Source organism: Podarcis vaucheri, assembly GCF_965113315.1.
Source record: "Podarcis vaucheri genome assembly, chromosome: 8".
NCBI classification, from domain to species: Eukaryota; Metazoa; Chordata; class Lepidosauria; order Squamata; family Lacertidae; genus Podarcis; species Podarcis vaucheri.
In genome coordinates, this window is record NC_138766.1 from 56411283 (window position 1) to 56433875 (window position 22593).

Consider the following 22593-nt stretch of genomic DNA (forward strand, 5'->3'; position numbering starts at 1 on the left):
CATTTTTGTTTAAGCATTTGGTGCAAGGCACATACTTTTGCATTACTACACATTATTGTACTAAAATCATTGGGTGATGTGCTCCTGGTTGCATTGTGCCTCCCAGTGATTCACTTAGTGGTGACCAGGAGGGGGGTCTTTTCAACAGCAATTCCCTTCCTGTGGTATCACCTCCCTCTCTGACGACTTTGGCACATGCTGGAAACACATTTATTCCTGGAGGCCTTTGCTAAACATCAGTACCAGCTGGGTTCTTTTAAATGCCTGCTCTGAATTTAATCATTTTATTTTGTGATATTACATATGAAAGTCAATATACAAATATTTTAATAAATAAACATAGGGATATTCTTTCCCCAATATCCTACAAAAATCAACCCTGTTTTTATACGATTAGTAAGCAATGCTATAGCGACCATTTTACACAATTCTATATGCATTTTTAACCACAAATATTCACCCATTACCTGATTCATTCAAAACAAAACTTGGTGAGCTACAGCTACTAGAAGTTGAGCCTGATGCACTTGAAGATGTGATAGACTTTGAAGTATTTTCAGTATCCTTGATGAAATACAAAAACGTCAAGGTTATGTTGCTGCCTCTGTATTCACATATTTTAATTTCTACAGGAGACAAGCTATCCACCAATTAAGTTTTTTAAAAACAAAGCAACTGGTATAGTTTCTAATTAAATCAATTTTGAATGGGATATTCACAACACTTCAAGTGCATTTTTTGAGATTATGATTAATAATAATAATTAAATCTGTATACCACCCTTCACCCGAGAGGTTCACAACAGGAAAATACAAAATGAGAATACAAAATATATAATAAAACAAAAACAAACCAATAACCTCCCTCCCACAAAGACATTTTTAAAACTATAGAATGTTAAACAGCCAAATGCCTGGTTGAAGAGAAACACTTTCATCACCAAGAAGAATTCAAGATGAAACCCAGACTTTGGTTGAGACTGAAAAAGACAGGTAAGAAAGGGAAAGTATGTTGTGGCCCTCCAGATGTTGCTGGAACTACAACTTCCATTATTCCTGACTATGCTGACTTGGCTGATGGGTACAGGAGTCCCGGAACATCTAGAGGGCCACAGATTTCCCACACCTGACCTAAGGGATTGAGAAGAAATCCATTTATCTTATTTCTTCCTTCCTTCTGTAGACCTCCATGCCAAACAGCAAAATGCTTTGAGAAGTTCCCTTGAATGCTCTGCTGCATTATCATAATAGCTAAAGATTCCTCCTGAAGTGAACAGCATGATTCAGCAATCAGAAATACCGCACCTTGGAAATGCATAAGACTAGGAGAATAAAGCCAACTTGTTGCACACAACATATACAGCAGTGGCATGAGTGCATAAATGCACAAGAAGCTAAAAACACCAGTCATGCATGTTTCCTGCTTTCGGAAGTGGTCTCAAATGAAGAAAAGAAAAATCAGAGTATTTATTTATAAATTACTTTCTTTCCAACCTTTCAGAAGCATCTTACAGAACAATCACTTTAAAACAAGCATGCAAGCCTTCTCTGTGGGTGTTTTTTGTTGTGGAGGGAGGGGGTGATTAAAAAACACCAATCCTCCTGTCAAACTGGGAATAGCCCCTCACTCACACAGTATAGGATATTCCACCATTCTTCATCAGTTTCTTTTCTTTCAGTATAGTAAGTGGCTCATGTATACGTCAAACAAAGTTTTAATAATAAAGAAAATTGTAACACAATAACATACTGTCTGAGATAAATTAAAACAACACCCTGAGGCAAGAATGACAGTTGGTTTCTCTAACTCAGTGATGGCCAAACTTGGCCCTCCATCTAACTGAACTGAACTGAACCCCCGAAGGGATGGGCCAATTCCAGAGCACAACACTTAAGGCCCTCCCACCAGATGACAGACATTCTACTAACCAAATTAGGCCCCAGTGCCTTTCTTACAGTTATGAGAAGCAAGGCCACCACCTCATTTGCATTCGGAAGCTTGAGAACCTGCTCTCCATCAGCATAATGTGACAATGCTGGAGCCAACAGCTCCCATAAAGCCCCTTAACCAGTGGTGCCAACCTCCTTTCCAAAACATTTTAATCTCACCCACATTTTTTTCAAAGATGTCCCAGTGTTTCAAAGAGAAGTGCAAGGTTAGGTGGCTATCTCAGGATCCAGAAGAATTCTGGGGGAAATAAGATGGCTATAAACCAGTGCCCACCTTTACCACTGTTTTCTGCGGTGTTTCCACCCCGCATAATCTAACCCAAAGAACTACAGCAGTGCTATAGTCCCAGTGGCGTAGCGTGGGTTGTCAGCACCCGGGGCAAGGGAAGTAATTTGCGCCCCCTAACCCATGGATTTGCGCCCCCTAACCCTAACCCCCAGATGTTGCGCCCGGTGCGGCCGGCCCCCCCTGCACCCCCCACGCTATGCCACTGCTCAGCCTGCAGAGGCCTCTTCCCAGCCGTGCTTGAAAGGGGCAGGCAGGCACTGCCCCCCACCTCCCCCCAGACAAATAGGACGTTGATTAGTTTTTCAATGGACCTGTTTAAAAGATTTTGTAAATTGTTCTTCTTCCTGAAGGAGCATCTCCACCCCCATTGTTCTAAGAGAGTTTGTGTCCTGGTCCAGTAAACGCTTCCGCTGCGCCACCAGCAACAGCTCTCTTTGCAGAGTATTAATTAAGTCCAGTGCAGAGATTCTTGTTGCAGTACAAGCTTCAGAGTCTCAGCAGCAAAGAAATAACGACACAGGGAAGCCTGTCTTTCCAAAGACAGGTTTATTGCAGAAAGATAACAGAAACACCTCCGGTGCTTTCGGACATTTTTGCTTCACGCCCCAACACACAGAGAAAACAAACACTCTTTATATACTGAGGAACTTAACAACTTAACGAGCTTGACTACTTAAAGTCACAGGACATTGCTAACTTGCCAGCGTCTTAGGTTTCACACCCTAACATGTTCTGCCTGGACACTGAGGTCCAGCTCTGAGGGCCTTCTGGCGGTCCCCTCATGAGAAGCCAAGTTGCAGGGAACCAGGCAGAGGGCCTTCTTGGTGGTGGCGCCCGCCCTGTGGAACACCCTCCCACCAGATGTCAAAGAGAAAAACAACTACCAGGCTTTTAGAAGACATCTGAAGGCAGCCCTGCTTCGGGAAGCTTTTAATGTTTAATAGGTTATTGTACTTTAACATTCTGTTGGAAGCCACCCAGAGTGGCTGGGTAAACCCAGCCAGATAGGCAGGGCTTAAATAAATTATTATTATTATTATTATTATTATTATTATTTGTTTTCATTACTTTGCTCCCCACTCTTGGGAGTGGGGAGAATTCAGCTGTAGAGAGGGCTATAGATTTTGCGAATAAGTCAATAATATTTCCCCTCTTTGGCCAGCTGCTGGTCCCTCCATGTGCACCCCTCCATTTGTCAACTCCGAGGAGCCCAGGCTCTGCCTGTCCCTAAGCAGGGGCAGAGGAAGGGGGCGGTGGGGGCGGTCCACACCAGGTGTCATCACTGAGGGGGATGACATTCGGCGCACCGTGACTCCCAGGCCTACCCCGAGCCGTCAGGGGAAGGGGTGGAGATGCGCCGCCTTGCCAGCGGCCTTCCCCACCTTCCCCCTTTGTTTTGACAGCTGGGGGAGGCTTTGGAGTTGTGGGCCGGCGTCGCGCCATTGCCCCTCGCTTCCGGGCTGCTGGGGGGGGGGGAGCCTCCCCATAGCTGTTAAAAGGAAGAGGGAAAGGAAGAAGGGCGCTGGCAAAGCGGCATGGCTCCCCACCCCCCAGGAAGCAGCCCAGCATGGACAGCTCGCTCCACCACCCCCCATGGGCATCTCTCCCCCTGGGACACTCACCCCATGGCATGTGCACCGCTCCGGGCGCTGGAGCAGCTAGATCTGCCTCTGTCCCTAAGGCCAGCCTCTCAGTCCCCCCCCCTGCCAATCATAGAGTTAGAAGGGACCCTGGGGGTCATCGAGTCCACCCCCCCTGCAATGCAGGGATAAATATGCAGCCGTCCCAAACGAGGATCAGAGACGCAACCTTGGCGTTCTCATCGCCGCGCTCCAACCAACCGAGGTATCCACACTTCTCCCAAATGCCCCCTTCCCCGAGAGCTGCCCGAGGATTTGCTGTTGATTCCCCGCGTGAAAATGCTTGCCCATTAAAAGGAAGGGAGGCTCCCTCCGCCCCTGCCACGGGGAGCTCAGCCTGCACTTGGGCAGGCCCTTTGCGTCACGTGCGCTTGGCGCGCTGCTCTTTCCAGCTTCCTCCCCTCCGGGCCAGCGGCTCCACCTCTTTTCCTTTGCCTCTTTGAGCCGCTTAATTCCCAGCAAGGAATTAGCAGGCTCGCTCCACCTCCTCCTCCTCCCGACTTTGCTGCTGCTGCTGCACGGCTTTTTTCCTCTACCGACGGCACGCTGTGCCTTGGAGAGGTTCCCACTTCCTCGAGGGGGGCCGGCCAAACGCGCCCCCAAAAATGTTGCGCCTGGTGCGGCCGGCACCCCTGGCACCCCCCACGCTACGCCACTGTATAGTCCAGAACCCCCTTAAACCAAGCCCCTTGAGAGGCTTATATGAATTTGTTGTTGGGGTTTCCAAGGAATGAGTAGTTCTACATGGTGTGGATTTTAAGGCAGGATCTGGAAGGGTGATGCCACTAACCTCTTTCAGAGAAGCAAGAAGGGCAGCTTTGATGGATTCTTCTTGCTTAACCTGCATATCATTTAGCCTCTTGGTAAGATTGCTGAAGCATGGTTTTATGTTCATCTTTGGATACTGTCTTCCCCTTACATGGTTAAATATGAGATCAAGAGAGCGGGGAAGGATACCACCGTCTTTTGAGCAGCCTGCAGAAACAATGAGCCTCTTTTCAATGCATGCCATTGTTAGATCTTTTGTATTTGACCCCATGAAGAATAATTGGATACCTTGAACTGTGAAACTTTTGCCTGCGTTAGTCACACCATAGGTAAACACAAGTCCATTCACTCCGTTGATACAAGTTTTTACTATATCATTCATTGTGCCTTCAAAAAATTCACTTTGAGAAGTCTCTGGTCCAAACACCTAAGTAGAGAATAGGAAAAAGTTTTACAGGGACAGTGAGGAGCAAACTGTACACATGAGGTGTGAGTGGGATCTCTGACTAACTGAAGTGTTAATAGCAGCATCTATAGGGGCCTACTTCAAGCTGGGACCATGGAGCTTAACGTTTTCTCACCACCAGTCCTTCCCTCTCCTACAGAGTTGTCATTTGCCTCATGAAGTAAAATGATACCTATATGGTTTTCCCCATGAGGCAAATAGCAACTTTGGGGAAAGGGTGATTAGAATGGGGAATGACTTGGAGGGGAAGGGTTAACCCCCAAACCCAAGTGTAATTATTCTGATCCAAATTAGAACTTTCAGCAGCTACTGACAATGTTTTTAAAAAACCCATAGACTATGTTATTTATAGATTCATGTTACATCCAGTTTGGCACAGAAAAGCAGTTTAATTGCTTTGCTTATGACAAGTCATACCATGCCACAGCCAATTTGATCCTCAGAGCAATGCACCACTGAATCCTCTTAAAAGTATTATTGATATTTTATTAGAAGAATTTCATTTATTGAAAAGTGGTGAGAAGGGGGGGGAGTGAAAATTCAAATTAAAGAAAAATACTCCATTACGTTTCCACAAATATACAAATGTGTATAGTCTTATTATCCTAACACAAATTTCTTTAACAACAACCTCATATATTCTGTATAAAGTTGTTACAAATATCATTATATTTATCCAAAGAAAGTCTGTGTCCATAGGCAGTCTGCTCATATGCTGCTAATATTGTCATGTTTGTCAAGCCACTGTTTAAGGGGAATCATATTTCTATTCTTCCAGTTCAACAGTATTGGTCTCTTAGCCACCATTAGGGCACGTAGAATCCATTTTCACTGTCCCACTGTCACTTTCCATACAATTGGTATAAAGATCAAAAGAATAATCACCTTTAAGAACTTTACTATACAGTACAGGAAAGCAGCATGCAATTAATGTAATGGTGCACTTTAAGACTGAAGTCCTGTGCATCTGTTTGGGAGTCAGCTATATTTTGCTCTGAGTTCTCACTACTTACAGAAACAGGAACAGCCTGCACCAGGTGTTCTAATGCAGTCTGCTTTATGCACATTTATTTATTTAATTTTATTTAATTATTTTCACTGAAATTGGCCCTGGAGGAGAACTCACCTGAGTAAAAGTGAACTGATGCGCCGATTGTCCAATTCCCTTTTCACTGTTCTTCATAGCAGTAGAGTATTTAGGTGCGTGAAGAGTCACTGTTTCTTGATTTTCAATAATCAAACAGTCCTTAAGAGCACACAAGTTATTTTAACCAGTTTCCTAAAACTTTCTTTGCCTACTAAATTGCATGCTACAAACCAGTTTTACACTTACTGACGTGATTTCGTTCGTGACCTTTTGGTGCATGCGATTCTGCTGCTGTGTAAACACTGTACCTTTCAAGTGTATTCAAAGCAGGCGACTTCTCCCAAAGAATCATGGGACCTGGGACCTGTAACTCACTGCTTACAGAGCTACAATTCTCAGCACCAGGATCAGCCCAAGAAAAACTTGGCACCAAAATGGTGTCCCCCTCCTCACCAGATTAGAAGGGGCGAGGGAAAATCTACACCAAGAACAAGGGGATCTGTTACCCCATGCAGCCTGAAGCTGCCACTACAACTTGCCTCCTGGGTGGGCCGGCCCTGCTCAGCACCCTTAAACTATAGTTCCCAGGATTATTTAGGGACAGTCATGTGCTTTAAATGTGTGGTATGCATGCAGCCTCAGTGTGCAAGCTGCACTTTGACGTAGTGTAGTTAGATGCAAAGTTTCAAACATTACTGTTTGGTCAGGGGTATGGTGTTCCCTAGATGGTATTGGGCTATAGCTCCTATCACCACTGACTATGCTGGTTGGGGCTGATGGGAGTGGGACTCCCAACAAAATCAGAAGGTTACCGTGTTGCCTACCCATGCTCTGGTGCAAGAGAGCCAGTTTTCTAACAATCTCATTGGAGCATTTCAGTGGTACAGTTATCTAAGCTTCATCATCTAAAAACCTAGACTGCTACATATGTCATGCTTATCCAGCTGTTTTAGTGTCCAAATCTTGTGAAGGGTGACTCACAGCAAGTATAAGCAAACTAACTATGTGCATACTAAGGCAATGTAACCTCACTGTAATGATGGAGTTTGGAGAAGGGAAAGTAAGGACCACCAAACAGCATATTACAGACAAAAAATAGGTAAAAGATTTCTATTTCCCAAACTGCTTTTGAATGCAATTCCCCACAAAAGATTTTTAAAAATGATGCCATGTTTCACAACTAACCTGGTTTTCATTGTTTTCAAGCTCTGCCTTAGAAAAGGGCCGCACTCTCAAGTATACTTTCAGTGGCTGATACAGCACCTTAAAAAAAGAATAATAAATTAAGGCTGAAATTGTGAAAACATTGAAAATAGTTCTTCAATATCCTGTCCTTTGTCTTCATGCTTTGCCGACGCTTTGACTTCTGCTCAAAAAGATTACTTCTCCACCTTAAAACTTTCCTTCTCTTTAACACTCAGATAGTTTCCACCCCTCCTACCCCTGAGAATACAATTATAGAACTGCATTTTTAACCAAGAGTGGCACAGTGAGGGTATTATATGTCCTGCAAATCCTATTTGAACTCAGTGAAAACGCCAATAAAATGCACATATCCAACACCCGATTGCTTCCCCTACTTAGTTCACTGCAAAGTTAAAACTGAGTGGAAGTTTTATATTTCAAAAGCTGTAAAGTTTTAATAGCTGCATCTTCATTTTATAAATTTCTATAAATTTAATATAGTACATTTTAAATAAAACTACCCCCGTCAGCTTGTCCATGTTGGTATTGATAAGTCAATGGCTATGCCGAAGTCTATTGCAGGTTGGTTTTTAGTCTTTGAAATATATGTCTAAAGGAACAGAGTTTTCATTCTAAGCATTTGCTATGCACAACCAATAGAAAACTACACAAATGCTTATGAAATTAATAGCAAGCAGCCCACCTCCTCTTCCTGCTCATCTCTGGTGTTGGATACTTCTGACGAGTCCATAGACATCAATTCTGCCATACTCTCAGCAGTGGATGTTATTCTTTGTCTTTCCTGACAATTCATTCTTTTGCTGTATAAGATGGGGAAAAGAAATAGCAGGTCTGTACACTATCCAACTTTTAAACAAGACACAAGTGTATATATACGTATTTAACTTCCTGGTGAAGTTAACGGGTTGTATCTATAGCAACTAAGTTCTACTTTGGCTGCACTGAAATCAGCATGAGAAGTTAGGTGTAACTAAAGGATGTCCCTTGGTGCTGGAGGAGACTCTTGAGAGTCCCATGGACTGCAAGAAGATCAAACCTCTCCATTCTTAAGGAAATCAGCCCTGAGTGCTCACTGGAAGGACAGATCCTAAAGCTGAGGCTCCAATACTTTGGCCACCTCATGAGAAGAGAATATTCCCTGGAAAAGACCCTGATGCTGGGAAAGATGGAGGGCACAAGGAGAAAGGGACGACTGAAGACGAGATGGTTGGATAGTGTTCTCGAAGCTACCAGCATGAGTTTGACCAAACTGCGGGAGGCAGTGGAAGACAGGAGTGCCTGGCGTGCTCTGGTCCATGGGGTCACGAAGAGTCAGACACGACTAAACGACTAAACAACAAAAAGGGATGTCCCATTGATATAAATAACTAATTCACTCTGGATCCAACCCAATGTTACAATTCTCAATGTTTGCTATCTGAAGGAAATCCACCCACATGGATTTTAACCAAAAAGTAATAGTAGGTGACAAGGAATTTAGTTCTCAGAGCCTTTCCAAACAAGAAAAAACCACAGCCAGCACAAGGCACTAAAGGAAGATCACTACAGTAGTACCTCAGGTTAAGAACTTAATTCATTCTGGAGGTCCATTCTTAACCTGAAACTGTGCTTAACCTGAGGTACCACTTTAGCTAATGGGGCCTCCCGCTGCTGCCGCATGATTTCTGTTCTCATCCTGAGGTAAAGTTCTTAACCCGAGGTACTATTTCTGGGTTAGCGGAGTCTGTAATCTGAAGCATCTGTAACCCAAGGTACCACTGTATTAGCAATGACTGCTCCTTCCCCACTCATTTGTCAAGGTTTAAAAAATGAGTACAGGTATATGGCAGATCTGGAATTCAAGTCCAGTTTCCTGGTTCCACCTTCCGAACTCAACATTTGCTATTGTTCAAGAAATTAAGGGTTTTCTTGTTGGTTTTGTTTTTGCTCACCAGAACGCGAACAGGCTATAAGCACATCGGCAGCAACCAAGTCTCAATAGGCTCACTATTAAGCCACGCAGCACTGGAACATAGGGAAGGGCCTTTTAGTGGGTCAGATCATTGGTCTACCTAGCTCAGCATTGTCTACACACTGACTGACATCAGCTCTCCAATCGGTCTCAAAACAGATGCTCCGATCCTGAGCTACAGTCTTCCCCCAGCCTCTGATGCTGAGCAAGACTCTCTTAATTTTACAGATCCAGAATGACTAAAGACATATCATCGAAGCCTACAAAATGAGTACATGACGTCAGAAAATGAATCTGGACCCACCATCAATGTCTATTTAGCACGTAGAAGAGTAGTTCAGTGCATGCACAGAGTTCATGGCACCTGTACTAACAAACCTATTCTTTTCTCAAGCAGGAAGATAAAGGCATGGTAAACAGCACACCTGAGCTGGCAAAAAACTGTATTTCAATTGCCTCCCATAAAAAACACAAATTCCCAGTATGTGAGATAAAAAGAATTAGCTCTTGGTTCTGAAAACTTACATAATTACTAACTAAACTTGCATATGCACAACACTTCACACCTATCAATACATTACTTCAAAAAGAAAATGTCTTTGTTCCATTATTGCCTCCTCTTTTCACTCATATACCTAGTTTTACTTGCAGCTTGATCCTGAAAGGAGAGCTTAGGCCTATTGATTCCAATGTTCTTAGGTTTATCTAACATTGAATAGGGTCAAGCTAAATTGCTGCAATCTTCTGCACACTTACTTGGGAGAAAGCTCCATTGAACAAAACAAACTTACTTCTAAAAGAAGAGCATGCATGGAATTAGGCTGTTAGACCCTTCCTATACCTGCATTCAGACTTTTCCTTATTCTTAGTCTTTATACACATACTTGTTTTTCTTTACCAAATAACTTTTTTCTATCATGAACTTTACATTTTCATCATACATACCTGTTTTAATACTCCTACAAACACCGCTAGCTTCTTATGTCTTTGCTAACACAGACAAATTGTGCTTTCTACTACTGCTTCAGTCAGACCTACTATGCCCTTCCCCCCAAGTTTTATAGAGAGGATGTTGACCAATGAGGAACAGACAAACAAACTGCTACACAGGCCCCTCAATTAACTCATATTTCCATTTTCCAAATGACTCAAGAGCAACAGGTGGACACACCAGAGATCTGTAGCACACCTGAGAGCAGAGAATTTTTTGGGGTTTGGGTTTTAAATGGAACAAAACTGCATTGGAGGCAGGCAGAGTGACTCACCTCTCCATTGAAAACAATAACAAACACAGGGTTGTAATCCTGTGGATACTCACTTGGTTGGGAGTAAAGCCCCATTGAACTCAGAGGCACTTGCTTCTGAATAAACACTAATAGGATTGGGCTGCACAGCTGCTATATCATTCACTCTTAACTGGAAGCAACTCCCATTGAGTAAAGCAGTACTTACTTCTGAGAATCCAAATGTGAGCATGGCAATAACAGGAACACATGGAATGGGACAAGTCCACAACCCTGAGAAGTCCTATGCCTAGGAAGGAGCAAAAATGAGTCTGTGTTGGCTTGAAACCAAACAGCTGCATAAGATAAGCCATTAAGGCAGGGATGGGGAACCTGTGGTTCTTCAGATGTTACTGAACTACAACTCCCATCACCCCAGAGACTACAGCCATATTGGCTGGGGTTGATGGGAATTGGAGTCCAAGAGCATTTGGTGGGTCGCAAGTTCTACATCCCTGCCTTAAGTCTTGCCACACACAGAGAGAAGCTCTCAGATTTGAGCAAACAGGATTTCATAAAGCAGGAGGGTTGGAGAAACACTAGATAGAATAAAATAAAGATGAGCTCTGGCCCGCAGAGGAGGGGTAAAGGTAAAGGTAAAGGGACCCCTGACCATTAGGTCCAGTCGTGACTGACTCTGGGGTTGCAGCGCTCATCTCGCTTTATTGGCTGAGGGAGCCGGCGTACAGCTTCTGGGTCATGTGGCCAGCATGACTAAGCCGCTTCTGGCGAACCAGAGCAGCGCACGAAAATGCAATTTACCTTCCTGCCGGAGCAGTACCTATTTATCTACTTGCACTTTGACGTGCTTTCGAACTGCTAGGTTGGCAGGATCAAGGACTGAACAATGGGAGCTCACCCTGTCGCGGAGATTCGAACCGCTGACCTTCTGATCGGCAAGTCCTAGGCTCTGTGGTTTAACCCACAGCGCCACCCGCGTCCCACCAGAGCAGGGGTAGCCTCCATATTTTCCCATCAGCCCCAGCCAGCATGGCCAATGGTCAGGGATGATGGGAGTTGTACTCCCAACAGTATCTGGAGAGCACCAGCTACTTCTGTCATAGAGGAACCAACGAACAAGCTCTGCTGTCTGCTGCTCACCTCTGTTCAGATGAACAGTGTTGGGAGGGCAGACTGTATAATAATATAAAAGGAAATGTGGTGTACACATCCAGGATGATGGAGGCTGGCTTGAAGGGTGAGGCAGCAGCAAATAAAGCAGCTTTGCCACTCCTCCTGCCCTCACCAGATCTAAGGAATCCAGCTCAGCATTTCTACTTATGCCCACTTTACTGACTTTCCAAAGGCATTTCAGAACACCCCTAGCTGTCTGTGCAAACCTATGCCAGCCTCACTTGAAGAGAGAAACACTCTCCCTGATTCACTCAGGACTTGGCGTGACACACACATGTGAAGCATGAAGACTCTGGTGTAGTCTGTGGCAGGAAGCATGCTTGCTCTCAACAACCTTTCTCAGTTTGTTTTGTAACTTGAGAAAATATTTAATAAAAACTAATAAAAAATAAAAACAACCTTTCTCAAATCTCCGTTGGCAGATGGTGGGGTTCAGGACAGGGGAACCATAGTGACTCATTGAAGAATGGAACTGTATTTATTATTTAATTTTTTAAAAAATTATATACCACTTGACTGGGAGGGGGGGCTCAAAGCAGTTTACATGCTACCCTGCACCCTCTAAGCTCGCCAGTGGTCACCATCATGTCAGTCATGAATTAAGGTTCAGCTGTATGTGGAAGGGAGGAGACACCTTTTTGACCTTTGACTCAGGAAGGAAAATGTCCTGGGCTGTCCATACCAGACTACAGCTCAAGAATGCAGTGGTGAAATTCTGTTTCTTCTCCATCCTCACTGCCAGAGAGTAAGCTTGATAATGGTTGTATTCAGTTTTCTGGCACCTGTGTTTGAGCCAGGAGTCGGCAACCTCATTAGGCCTATTGGATTTTTGATCAAGTGATGGGGCTGCCACCCACTCTGGTCTAGATGTTATTGGACTCCAGTTCCCATCAGCTGTGTCTGCTAGAATCTTATTACTACTATATTTACAAAATATCTCAAGATCAGGTACAGTCAATGTGCCCTTCAGATGCTATAGGTCTGCCATCAACTAGCATTTCCAATAGTAAGCAATAAGGGTAGTTGCAGTCCAGCAACATCTGGAAGGCCACAGATTTTTTGCCCATTTAAAGTTATGCAGGGCACTCCCATATGCCAAGCAGATTATATCCACACAGGAACCTCAACAACCTTGGACAGGCATTAGAAGCACACATCCCCATTTACTACTGGGAAACTTTTGTCCTGGCCTTCAATATTGCCTCTCAGGGCTTCAATCTGTACCCCACCCACCCACTCTTTGAATAGAAAGTACGGTAATAGTGAAACAGGTCTTTGTACTTCAAATACTCACTGGGAACCAGAATAGAATCATAGAATTGAAAGGGAACCTGAGGATTATCTAGTCCAACACCTGCAATGCAGGAATATGCAGCTTTCCCTTACAGGGGTTTGGCGTTACCACCATGCTCTTAACCAACTGAGCTATCCCAGCTGCCTAGATATAGAACTATGAGTTACAGTGGTGCCTTGCAAGACGAAAAGAATCCGTTCGGCAAGTCTCTTCATCTTGCGGTTTTTTCGTCTTGCGAAAGCAAGCCCATTAGCGGCTTAGCGGATCAGCTGATAAGCGGTTTAGCGGATCAGCTGATAAGTGGCTTAGCGGATCAGCTGCTAAGCGGCTTAGCTGATAAGCCGCTTAGGATCAGCTGATAAGCGGCTTAGCGGCTTGGGAAAAGGGGGGGGGGACCCGCAAGACATTTTCATCTTGCGAAGCAAGCCCATAGGAAATTCGTTTTGCGAAGCACCTCCAAAACGGAAAACCCTTTCGTCTAGCGGGTTTTCCGTCTTGCGAGGCGTTCGTCTTGCGGGGCACCACAGTACAGTTTTTATCAGTTTGACTTGCAGAGGGCAGGTGATGCAGATAATCTTGACATTACTATTTCCCTATCAACCATGAACTATAGGGATTTCAAAGTTCATCTTGGGTTCAAAGCTGCATCCCTTTGTTGGAAACCAATGAATGTGTATCTACAGAAAGCATAATCCATGCTGAAAAGCCCTATCTCAGTGTTTTAAAATTGAGGAACCAGACGCCTGCAGAGATGCAACAGATCAGAAAGCAGACGCCTGAGGAATGGTATGGCAGAGAGAACTCAATTGTGCAATGCTGCGAACTCTTTAGGATTCAGCTCTCACCATTAGCTGTAGACTAACTTCCAACAAGCGTTCCTGGAAAAAACAATTCCCCATCCATAATACTTAACCCATCTACATGCATCAATTCTTGACCTGTCCAGGAGCTGCAGGACCATTCATCAGATGCCCAAGTTTTAAAAGAACCACAAAGGATGCTTTTCAATAGCTTCCACCAGGAAACTATCTTGATAACTTTTTTCAGAAGTGCTTAATGCTACATTTTGTGTGTTTCCAATGGTGCATAACTTCTTACAAATAAGCAAGAGTAAAATATATATTCCAATGTGGAGGGAAACCCTAAAGGATCACCTTTAAATAAATAAATTATACTTTGGGATAGCAAAATAGCCTTTTGAATTTTTATCCACAAACTAGGTGCATGTTCTGCATCTTAAGTGCAGGCTAACCAAGGTATGTATTCAGTGTGGATTACTGGAGGTTAAAAATCACCCAAATTGTAGCTAGCTGACTTACCTGGACTTGAGCCTTTCATTGCTACCATCTGAAGTGTTCTTGTATAAAATAAAAAAACTTTAGAACTTCTCTTGTTGGATAAAACACACAAATGCTACTTCTAAACTGAATGCACACCCTTGCATTGGTGTTTCACCTTAAACTTACAAATACACACAAAAATACTGTGCTTTTACAATTGCAGCTGTTCTCCAGCAGAGGGCATTAGCAAATGCCTTCTCCCTCATTCTCAATCAAACGTTAAGTTAAATGTAGCCCTCTAATTTTCAGCCTCCTACATAGCCATGATTTATTGTAACTCCTTACAAGCACTGGTCCAGGCCTAAAATTCCATTTAGCATTCTTGTATATTTTGAATAAAAAGACTTCAGTGACTTTTTACGTCCAATGTGCTATGTCAAACTGTGAACACTGTGTATTGAAGGATGCTTAATTTCATGTTAATGTTACTGATTTCCACTTCCTTGTCACATGTAATGAAGTCCAATAAACAAACACTAGATTTGGGAAAGATGGAGGGCACAAAAAGAAGGGGACGGCAGAGGACGAGATGGTTGGACAGTGTTCTCGAAGGTACCAACCTGAGTTTGACCAAACTGCAGGAGGCAGTGGAAGACAGGAGTGCCTGGCGTGCTCTGGTCCATGGGGTCACGAAGAGTCGGACATGACAAAACAACAGCAGATTTGGCTCCTGGAGGCAAGAATGCAACTCCCAAACTAGCCAGATATACCAACAAACTTCTTGTGATACAAGACTTTGGTTCAAGTGCTACACAGTTAACGCTGACTATATACATGATCAACAGGAGGAACCTAGCACATAATTACATACTAAAAACAAGAACAAACCAATAACCCCCTCCCTTAACCCCACCTAGTCTACTCACACTGGTATGCTTCATTTGTTGAATGAGTTCTAAAAATCAGTTTAAACAGAGATCTCTTACCTACCTGATAATTACATACTTTGTAGGCTTTTTAATTGTGGACAAGTAGAGGCTTTTGATACTAATCATAATTAAAGCAGGAACACTGCCATAAAGCACACAAGAAAAAGTAAAAGTTGATATTAACTTTTATTGAAGCAGATGACAATCATTTAGGCATCAGCAATGGTAACCTCAACTTCTACTCCAGGCTCAATACTGATAGAAGTTATCTGCTTGACAATCTCTGAAGGACTGTGCAAGTCAATGAGACGCTTGTGAATGCGCATCTGGAAACGATCCCAGGTCTTGGAACCTTCACCACATGGTGTTTTCCTTGTGGTGATTCGCAGAGTCTAAAATGTGAGTAAAATGTTTATTTTATATATTTAGCAAGATTAATTAAAAAAATGAGGTATTTACATAAAATATTCATTCAAAATAGAGATAAACAGACATTAAAACATTAGGTGTAATAAAATTATCAAAATATACATAAAACCAAATAAATATACATATTAAAGGCCTGCCTTTGAGAAAAATGGGGTGGGGTGGGGTTGCAAGCATAAAAAACAATACAACCAAGTACCTTCCCTAATATCAATAGACAAGGCATTTCAGAGATTAGTTGCTGTCACACCAAAATATTCCTTGAACTCAAGGAATGAACATGATGTGACACTTGCTTAATGCTATGTTAGATGTCTATAGAGCTTTGCAGAAACTTGCATCCCTGGGGAAATCAAGGAGATAATAGAGCAGTTGATCGACATTGCCTCAGTAAATAGCCTCATTATGAAGGACTGAAGAGTTTACAAGCATCATATTGCTATGTTGACTTACCAGTAACTACAGACTCATTTATACCACACTACCGTAGCATCTTTAGTTAAAGACAGGTACCAGAGGTGCTTACCAGATAGTTCCCAGTTCAGGTACTATGTTGCAGCCTGTTTGGTGCGTTTTAAACCTTTACAACATTGGGGGGGGGGGGGTGCGCGCAAGGAGTTGTATGTACCTTTTAATGTTTATACACCTCTAACTTATTTTAAAAAAACATCTATTCAGTACTATACCACACATTACTATACTAGTTCTATCTCCTTCTCCATCCCTAACCAATGTATTCACTACAAAGCAAGTAAAATATGATGCAATGATAGGCCTTATTAAGAGGATCTTCCATCTGTAAAAGCTATGAAGCAAAGGAAGAAGTGATGTCACGAAAGAATTTAAACTTAAAAACATTCAGGATAACAACGTGCATGCAATTACGTACCTTGGTGGGCATGCGGACAGGTCCTTTCACTTTTAGGTTCTTTTCCTTAGCACCTCTGATTAGATCTGCACAGACTGTAAAAATGAAAAATTAGTTTTTTAAAAGTTGTGTGTTCATCAGTTAAAAAAAAAAAGCACTATAAAAAAGAATTACAAGTGTTGGCTCAGAATAGCGTATAAATTAATCAAAGTAGTTCAGTGCACTTTTGTCCTCATAGCCAACAAATGTAGATAAAAATTTCCTCCTGTGAAATTGCCAATGCAACAACTGACTAGAAGAGACGACAATTTAGGATAACCAATTTCATTGCTCTCTTTTCTATGTATCTTAAGGGGCACCATTCTCAAATTTCATAGACATCCCCACTGCAAACATTTTAACTTATGCAACACAAAAATTACCTCAATCAACATAGACTTTATCCCCACCCCTGCACTTAAAATATGGAAGCAAACCGGATGGTACAAACATGCAACTCTACCTCAATAAGAAAGATAGCAAACTTCAACAGACCACAACTAATGAGTCTATAGAAGAGTCCTTAATCCCCCAATTTCAACTGAAATCGTCATTAATCAAGTATGTCCTCACCATTTTTAAACATTAACAGCTCAATACGATGTCATAAGGCCCAATGAAATCAATGGGCTTAGAAGAACCAAACTGTACAGGATGAAACTGCCAAAACAGAAAATTGGGTGGGAAAGTGCACAGACTCCTGCCAGCCATTTAGAATTTAACCACATTTGGAATACTGAAGTGACCACATTTGGAATACTGAAGACAGATTTGGTCGCTTCACCTTAGAAATGATATGGGAGAGTAGGAAAAGGTGCAGAAAAGGGCAACCAATATGATCAAGGAGAGGAGAAATTTCCCCAAAGAAAGGTTACAGCAACTATGGCTTTTTAGTTTACAAAAAAGGAGAGTATGAGGCGACATGACAGAAGTGTTTAAAATCATGCATGGCATAGAAAAGGTTTTCTTCATGCTCTGATAACACTAGAATCCACAGGCATTCAATGAAACTGAATGGTGGAAGATTCAGGACAGGCAGAAGTATTTCTTCATACAGCGCATAGTTATGGAATTTGTTCCCACAGGAGGTGGTGATGGCCACCCATTTAGATGCCTCTGAAAGAGGATTAGACAAAGAAGATAAGGCTATCGATGGCTGAACTATGCCTCTGAATATGCACCCAGGTCCTGCCTGTGGGTTTCCAATGTGAGACCAGGATGCTGAACCAGATGGGTCACTGGACTGATCTATCAGGGTTAGATCCTATCAGCTATTTTGCTACTTACCTTTTTCAAGCGACTTCACATTGCGACTTGTCAAGGTGATTCTGATTCGATGAATTGCTACCTCCTGTTCTACAGGTGCTTTCCCAGTATCTTTAAATGCCTGAAAGAAATGGGTTGTAATGATAAGTTCTGGCATTCATTTGATGCTAGTTTTGCAACCTCAAAAACTAATTCAAATCAATCTTTAAAATCATAAATAAGATCTACCGCACATATTAGACTCTTTCCCTCCACCATTACTGTACCAAGCAGAAATGAAGCATTTAGCACTCTGCACATCATCAAACAGTAACCACACATGGGAAGGCAATTTCTGTATCACCTTTACAACAGCAACTCAAACTCAAGCATTAATTGATGTATCTTGGCCTTTTGTGAATAGGAATAAGTATATTTACACTTTCAGTGCCAAAGAACAAAATCCCCAGGATACTCAGTAAAGAGTAACTTTGTAGGCGTACAAGTATTTGTCATGAAAGGCGTCCCATAACCGACATCTCAATATAGGACTGCACAAAAAGCTTTTACTCACCACTTGGGCTCTTTTAAAAGACCCATGCAATACACCACGTGCCCCTTGCATTTTAAATTGGGATCTAGCAAACCTTATTCACTGACTACAAAACTGCAAGTTTGGTGACTGAGATGAAGAGCTATTTATTTTCATAATGCATGTCCTGCTCTTTTAACAAAATGTTCCATGTAGTAAGAAACAAAAAAAGTAAAACAGCAGCAAAAACATATATAACAAGAGCCCCAGTGGACAACGAAATCGAAAGTGTTCAAAGTTAAGAATCTTTGAAAACATCTCTCCACCCCGCGAGTTAACAGCGAAGAAAGAGGCCTTTTCTCTGTAGCACGTGGGCACAGCCGTCCTACTTGGTTATAAACCTCGGTATAACCAAGCAGCCGCAAATCGCTATTTTGCGCAGCCCGATCCTATCTATGCATAAGTATTTACTCGCAAATGCGACTTTGTTCCGCGGGGTTTACTTCCCGAGAGATGCAGCTAAAACGGCATTAAAGCTTGATCTGGTAAAGATACCGAGAACATCAAAATGGGATCTTACGCGTGCCTCCTAACAGCAGAAGCCCCATCTTTCTCGAGGCGCGGGAATGGTAACGTATCATCCCCGCCTATTACCATTATTTATCCAAGTTGTATACCGCCCTTTTTCGTAAGATCGCAGGGCGGTGCACAACATAAAAACTACAAAACGGAAACAGAAAAATACGTAATAAAAACAAGAACGAACCAATAACCCCCTCCCCGAAAGAGGGCCCGCCTCTACCCACGGAGGGCTTTTAATGAGGCATAAAGGAAAGAAGAACCGAGGAGAGCCACGACCTCGGAGCAGCTCGTGAGAGCGCACGCGCGAGGTGGGGGGGTTGGGGAGGGGGCCTTAGGCGCAACCGTTAAATTCGAACGTCTCCCACATCCATGGCAACCCGTCGGCGCGAGGGCTCTTTCCCGCGCGACCCCTGAGGCCCAGTCTCCCTCACCATGGCCGCCGCGGAGCCTTCCTGACCGACTTATTCCTGGCCGAAGCGCGCGAGGCCCGGGGAACAGCGGTGAGTCAGGAAACAAGCGCCTCGCCGAGACACGGACGCAAAGAGGGCGGGTGGCGAGGCGGCGCGGGCTTTATAGGCTCGCCGAGCCACACACGCCCCGCCCCTTTCTCCCCCCACTTCGCCCCGGAACCGATTCGGGTGGATGGATGGGGAGGAGAAGCGGCGAGGGCGAGGGCTGGGCCTGCGAAGCGAGGCAGGGGCGGAAGTTGTTCTTCAGGGCGGCGGCGGGTCGGGGTAGGGAGGGTAGCCGCCATGGCTGTGCGATGGGCTTTAGGCTTATGCCGGTAGCCGGGTCCTTTTCCCCGAGGGAAAGCGTAGGATCTCCCTTCTGTCATTTCCCCCTTTATTCCGGCAAGAAGGAAAGGAAACTCTAAATCCTTCCTTCTGAAATGTGGAATTTCCGATTGATCCAGAATAAGACACTCCCGCCCCCCTCCATCGAAGGGTAAACATATACAGTAGTAGTGTACTCACAAGGCGTCTTCTGCTGTGGCTTTTGCTGCTCTGATTTGCTGCTCTGCAGTTTACCCAGGATGCCAAGCCTCGTCTGTCAAGTTAGAATTTGGCCCCGGAACCTCCCTTGCCCCCTTTTAAACTATTTATCTATATCTCTAGCTCCAGGCTGCCTTCCATTTCAGCAGTGATTGACTCCGATCAGCCCCGCTCATAGAATCAATATACTGTAATTGTAGAGATGGAAGGCACCTGTGTTAACCACGTTGCTGGAGTTAGGGGGAAGGAACCCCCACTGAAGCCGATGATGCTTAACGCCCAAACAAGCATGCATGGAATTACTCCATTGAGCGCTGGTTTTACTCCCTCAAATGCTCAGAGACCAAAGCTTTGTTTCAAAGATACTCTGGGTCAACCAATCTGTTTTAGAGTGATCGAACCCACAGCATTCTTAGACTTGCAGTCTTAAGACTTCCACTTACTTAGATGTAATAATAAAAAAATTCCTTCCAGTAGCACCTTAAAGACCAACTAAGTTAGTTCTTGGTATGAGCTTTTGTGTGCATGCACACTTCTTCAGATACACTGAAACAGAAGTGTATCTGAAGAAGTGTGCATGCACACGAAAGCTCATACCAAGAACTAATTTAGTTGGTCTTTAAGGTGCTACTGGAAGGAATTTTTTTATTTTGACTATGGCAGACCAACACGGCTACCTATCTGTTACTTAGATGTAATCTGCATTGAACTCAAGGGTATTTCTGAGCAACTATACACATTTGGGTGCAAAGCATGGGGAGGCAATCCGCAGTGGCAAAATGTTGCTGGGAGGGGGGAGAAATAGGATCACTCCCCACTTGCTGCAAACTTACTTCTATTTCCAGACAAAGACAAATACGTATGGGATAGATAGTGATGTATTCAACTTTTTGTCCTTAGGGAGACCTATTATGAAGTATTGGAAAGAATGAATCACTTTTCAGTCTTATAATTGACTGGTGCAACAGTATATGAATATTTACATTTTAAACAGGATGGTTCAAAGGCAGGACACAACCAAGAACACCAATGTTCTGAACATATGCAACTAGGGCAGAATAATTTATCTTTGCGGCATTCCTTGTGTTACAGATCTGCCAACTTTTAACTTTATTCTTCCTCACAATCAGACACATTTTGGAATTAGGTTATGCTTTCTTTGGAACAACTTCACCCTTACATGTATTAACCCCTTAGTCCTCACCCAAGTTCATTTATGATGAGCCTGTTTTTAAGCAACAGGCTTAATAGAACATTTTACATAATAATGAACTGAATGCCTTCAATAAGATACTATAAAATCCTAGTATGAACAAATGTTCTAACAAGAAATAAAGCAAGAAAAAAATAAAAGTACCTGTAGTAGGCGACTATACAACTGTCTAATCATGCTGTTCTCCAGTATGATTTCTCCAAAATGGTCAGATGACCATTTTACCACAATTTTGTACCTGTTGGACAGCAAAAACCCTCTCTTCTGCTTTGTACAATGATATATCCAACCAACAGTGCAATCCTAACTCTGTTTACTCCCAGGTAAATGGGAATGAGATTGTTGGGGTGTGGGGAGGTGACAGCTCACCTTGGAACAATTTGGTCATTATTTTGAACAAAAGTCAGAATGCCTTCAGGAATACAAATGCAAAATAGGCATATCTTACATCGCAGCAATATAGGATTTAATTCCTTGCTTCCATTAGCAGGGCTTCAGTAATCATGTTACTACTCTTACCCATCTAGTAGGATAAAACAGCAATGGAACCATTTTTATCAGGTATTTGTTCTTATCTCTTATATAAAAGGTTTTGCCTTATTTTAAAAGACGAAGGCTGTAGATAAATTGAAATGGATAATCCTATTTCATTTCCACACTCACATTTTTGTTAAGAAGGTTGGGTAAGTGGCTGCAGCTAATATGAATACAAAACAGATTTGATGGATGACAAAGGAGATTAAATATCATTGGTGGTAGTTTTGCAATAAGACGTGTGGAGAATAGGGAGGAAGAAAAGATGCCATCCATATTGAGCTTGAGAAAATTCATTTTTAGTAGGATCTTAGTATAATAATTATAAAGAATTATTTATGCACAGCAGTGTCAACAGTTGTCATTGGCAATATACATTAGCCTAGCAAAGCTAGGAAAACAATGCTGGCAGTGGGAGATAGATCCTTGACCTAAATTTAAAATCTAAATAAATAGAATGAAAATTGCTGGAGTTAAATTCTAGTTCAGTGATGTAACACTTTGCATCAGATTTGAGATGGGCGTCCCATACAAATTTTTAATGTGGTGGCAAAAAAGGTGAAATAAAAGTCTGTTGGTCTAATATTTCCCCAAACATGATTTAGGTCTTAAACAAGAAAAGGGCATTCTGTCTCACTACAGGTGTAAAAAGCAACTCAGCAAAGCTAACATGATAACATTGATTCCTGCTGTTGTAAATAATCATTGCACTTCTATTGTATTGTACTGTTGTTTGGAAATGTTACGTATCTCTTCCATTCTACAACTTTTTGTGCCCCCCCATTTCCCACACTGTAACCATACATCTGTTTACTGAGAATAACACTCGATGTGTGAAACCTTTTGTCACAGTAATTTTCTCGGCGTTTAGAGTTCTGCAGCACTC

The 22593-nt window shown here is 42.9% G+C and overlaps 2 protein-coding genes across 3 annotated transcripts in view; both read right to left on the reverse strand.

Moving 5' to 3' along the window:
* Positions 1-11608, reverse strand: part of LOC309538353 (kinesin-like protein KIF20A) — a 29081-nt gene extending 17473 nt beyond the window's left edge. Inside the window, exons 1-7 of one of the 2 annotated variants that reach the window (XM_082233786.1) lie at positions 10809-11608; positions 8088-8205; positions 7385-7462; positions 6239-6358; positions 4935-5073; positions 4669-4853; positions 468-564 (exon numbers count right to left, since the gene is read on the reverse strand). In XM_082233786.1, coding sequence (XP_082089912.1) covers positions 468-564; positions 4669-4853; positions 4935-5073; positions 6239-6358; positions 7385-7462; positions 8088-8198 — 730 coding nt within the window. In that variant the 5' untranslated portion in view covers positions 8199-8205; positions 10809-11608. The remainder of the gene's footprint in view (positions 1-467; positions 565-4668; positions 4854-4934; positions 5074-6238; positions 6359-7384; positions 7463-8087; positions 8206-10808) is intronic. The other variant, XM_082233787.1, reaches the window with a different exon arrangement.
* Positions 11609-15443: 3835 nt separating this feature from the next.
* On the reverse strand, positions 15444-19559 carry RPS20 (ribosomal protein S20). The gene is made up of 4 exons (XM_082234080.1): positions 19400-19559; positions 17897-17996; positions 16592-16665; positions 15444-15668 (listed from the first exon to the last, which is right to left on the reverse strand). The coding sequence occupies exons 1-4, from the start codon at positions 19400-19402 to the stop codon at positions 15486-15488; spliced, it is 360 nt and encodes a 119-aa protein (XP_082090206.1). The 5' UTR covers positions 19403-19559; the 3' UTR covers positions 15444-15485.
* Positions 19560-22593: the final 3034 nt, after the last annotated feature.

Excerpts from the sequence above, each read along its gene's own strand:
- RPS20 (XM_082234080.1), bottom strand. Across the intron at positions 16,666-17,896 it reads TGTGAAGTCGCTTGAAAAAG|TCTGTGCAGATCTAATCAGA; the intron begins GTAAGTAGCAAA and ends TCATTTTTACAG. Across the intron at positions 15,669-16,591 it reads CTGTCCGCATGCCCACCAAG|ACTCTGCGAATCACCACAAG; the intron begins GTACGTAATTGC and ends CTCACATTTTAG.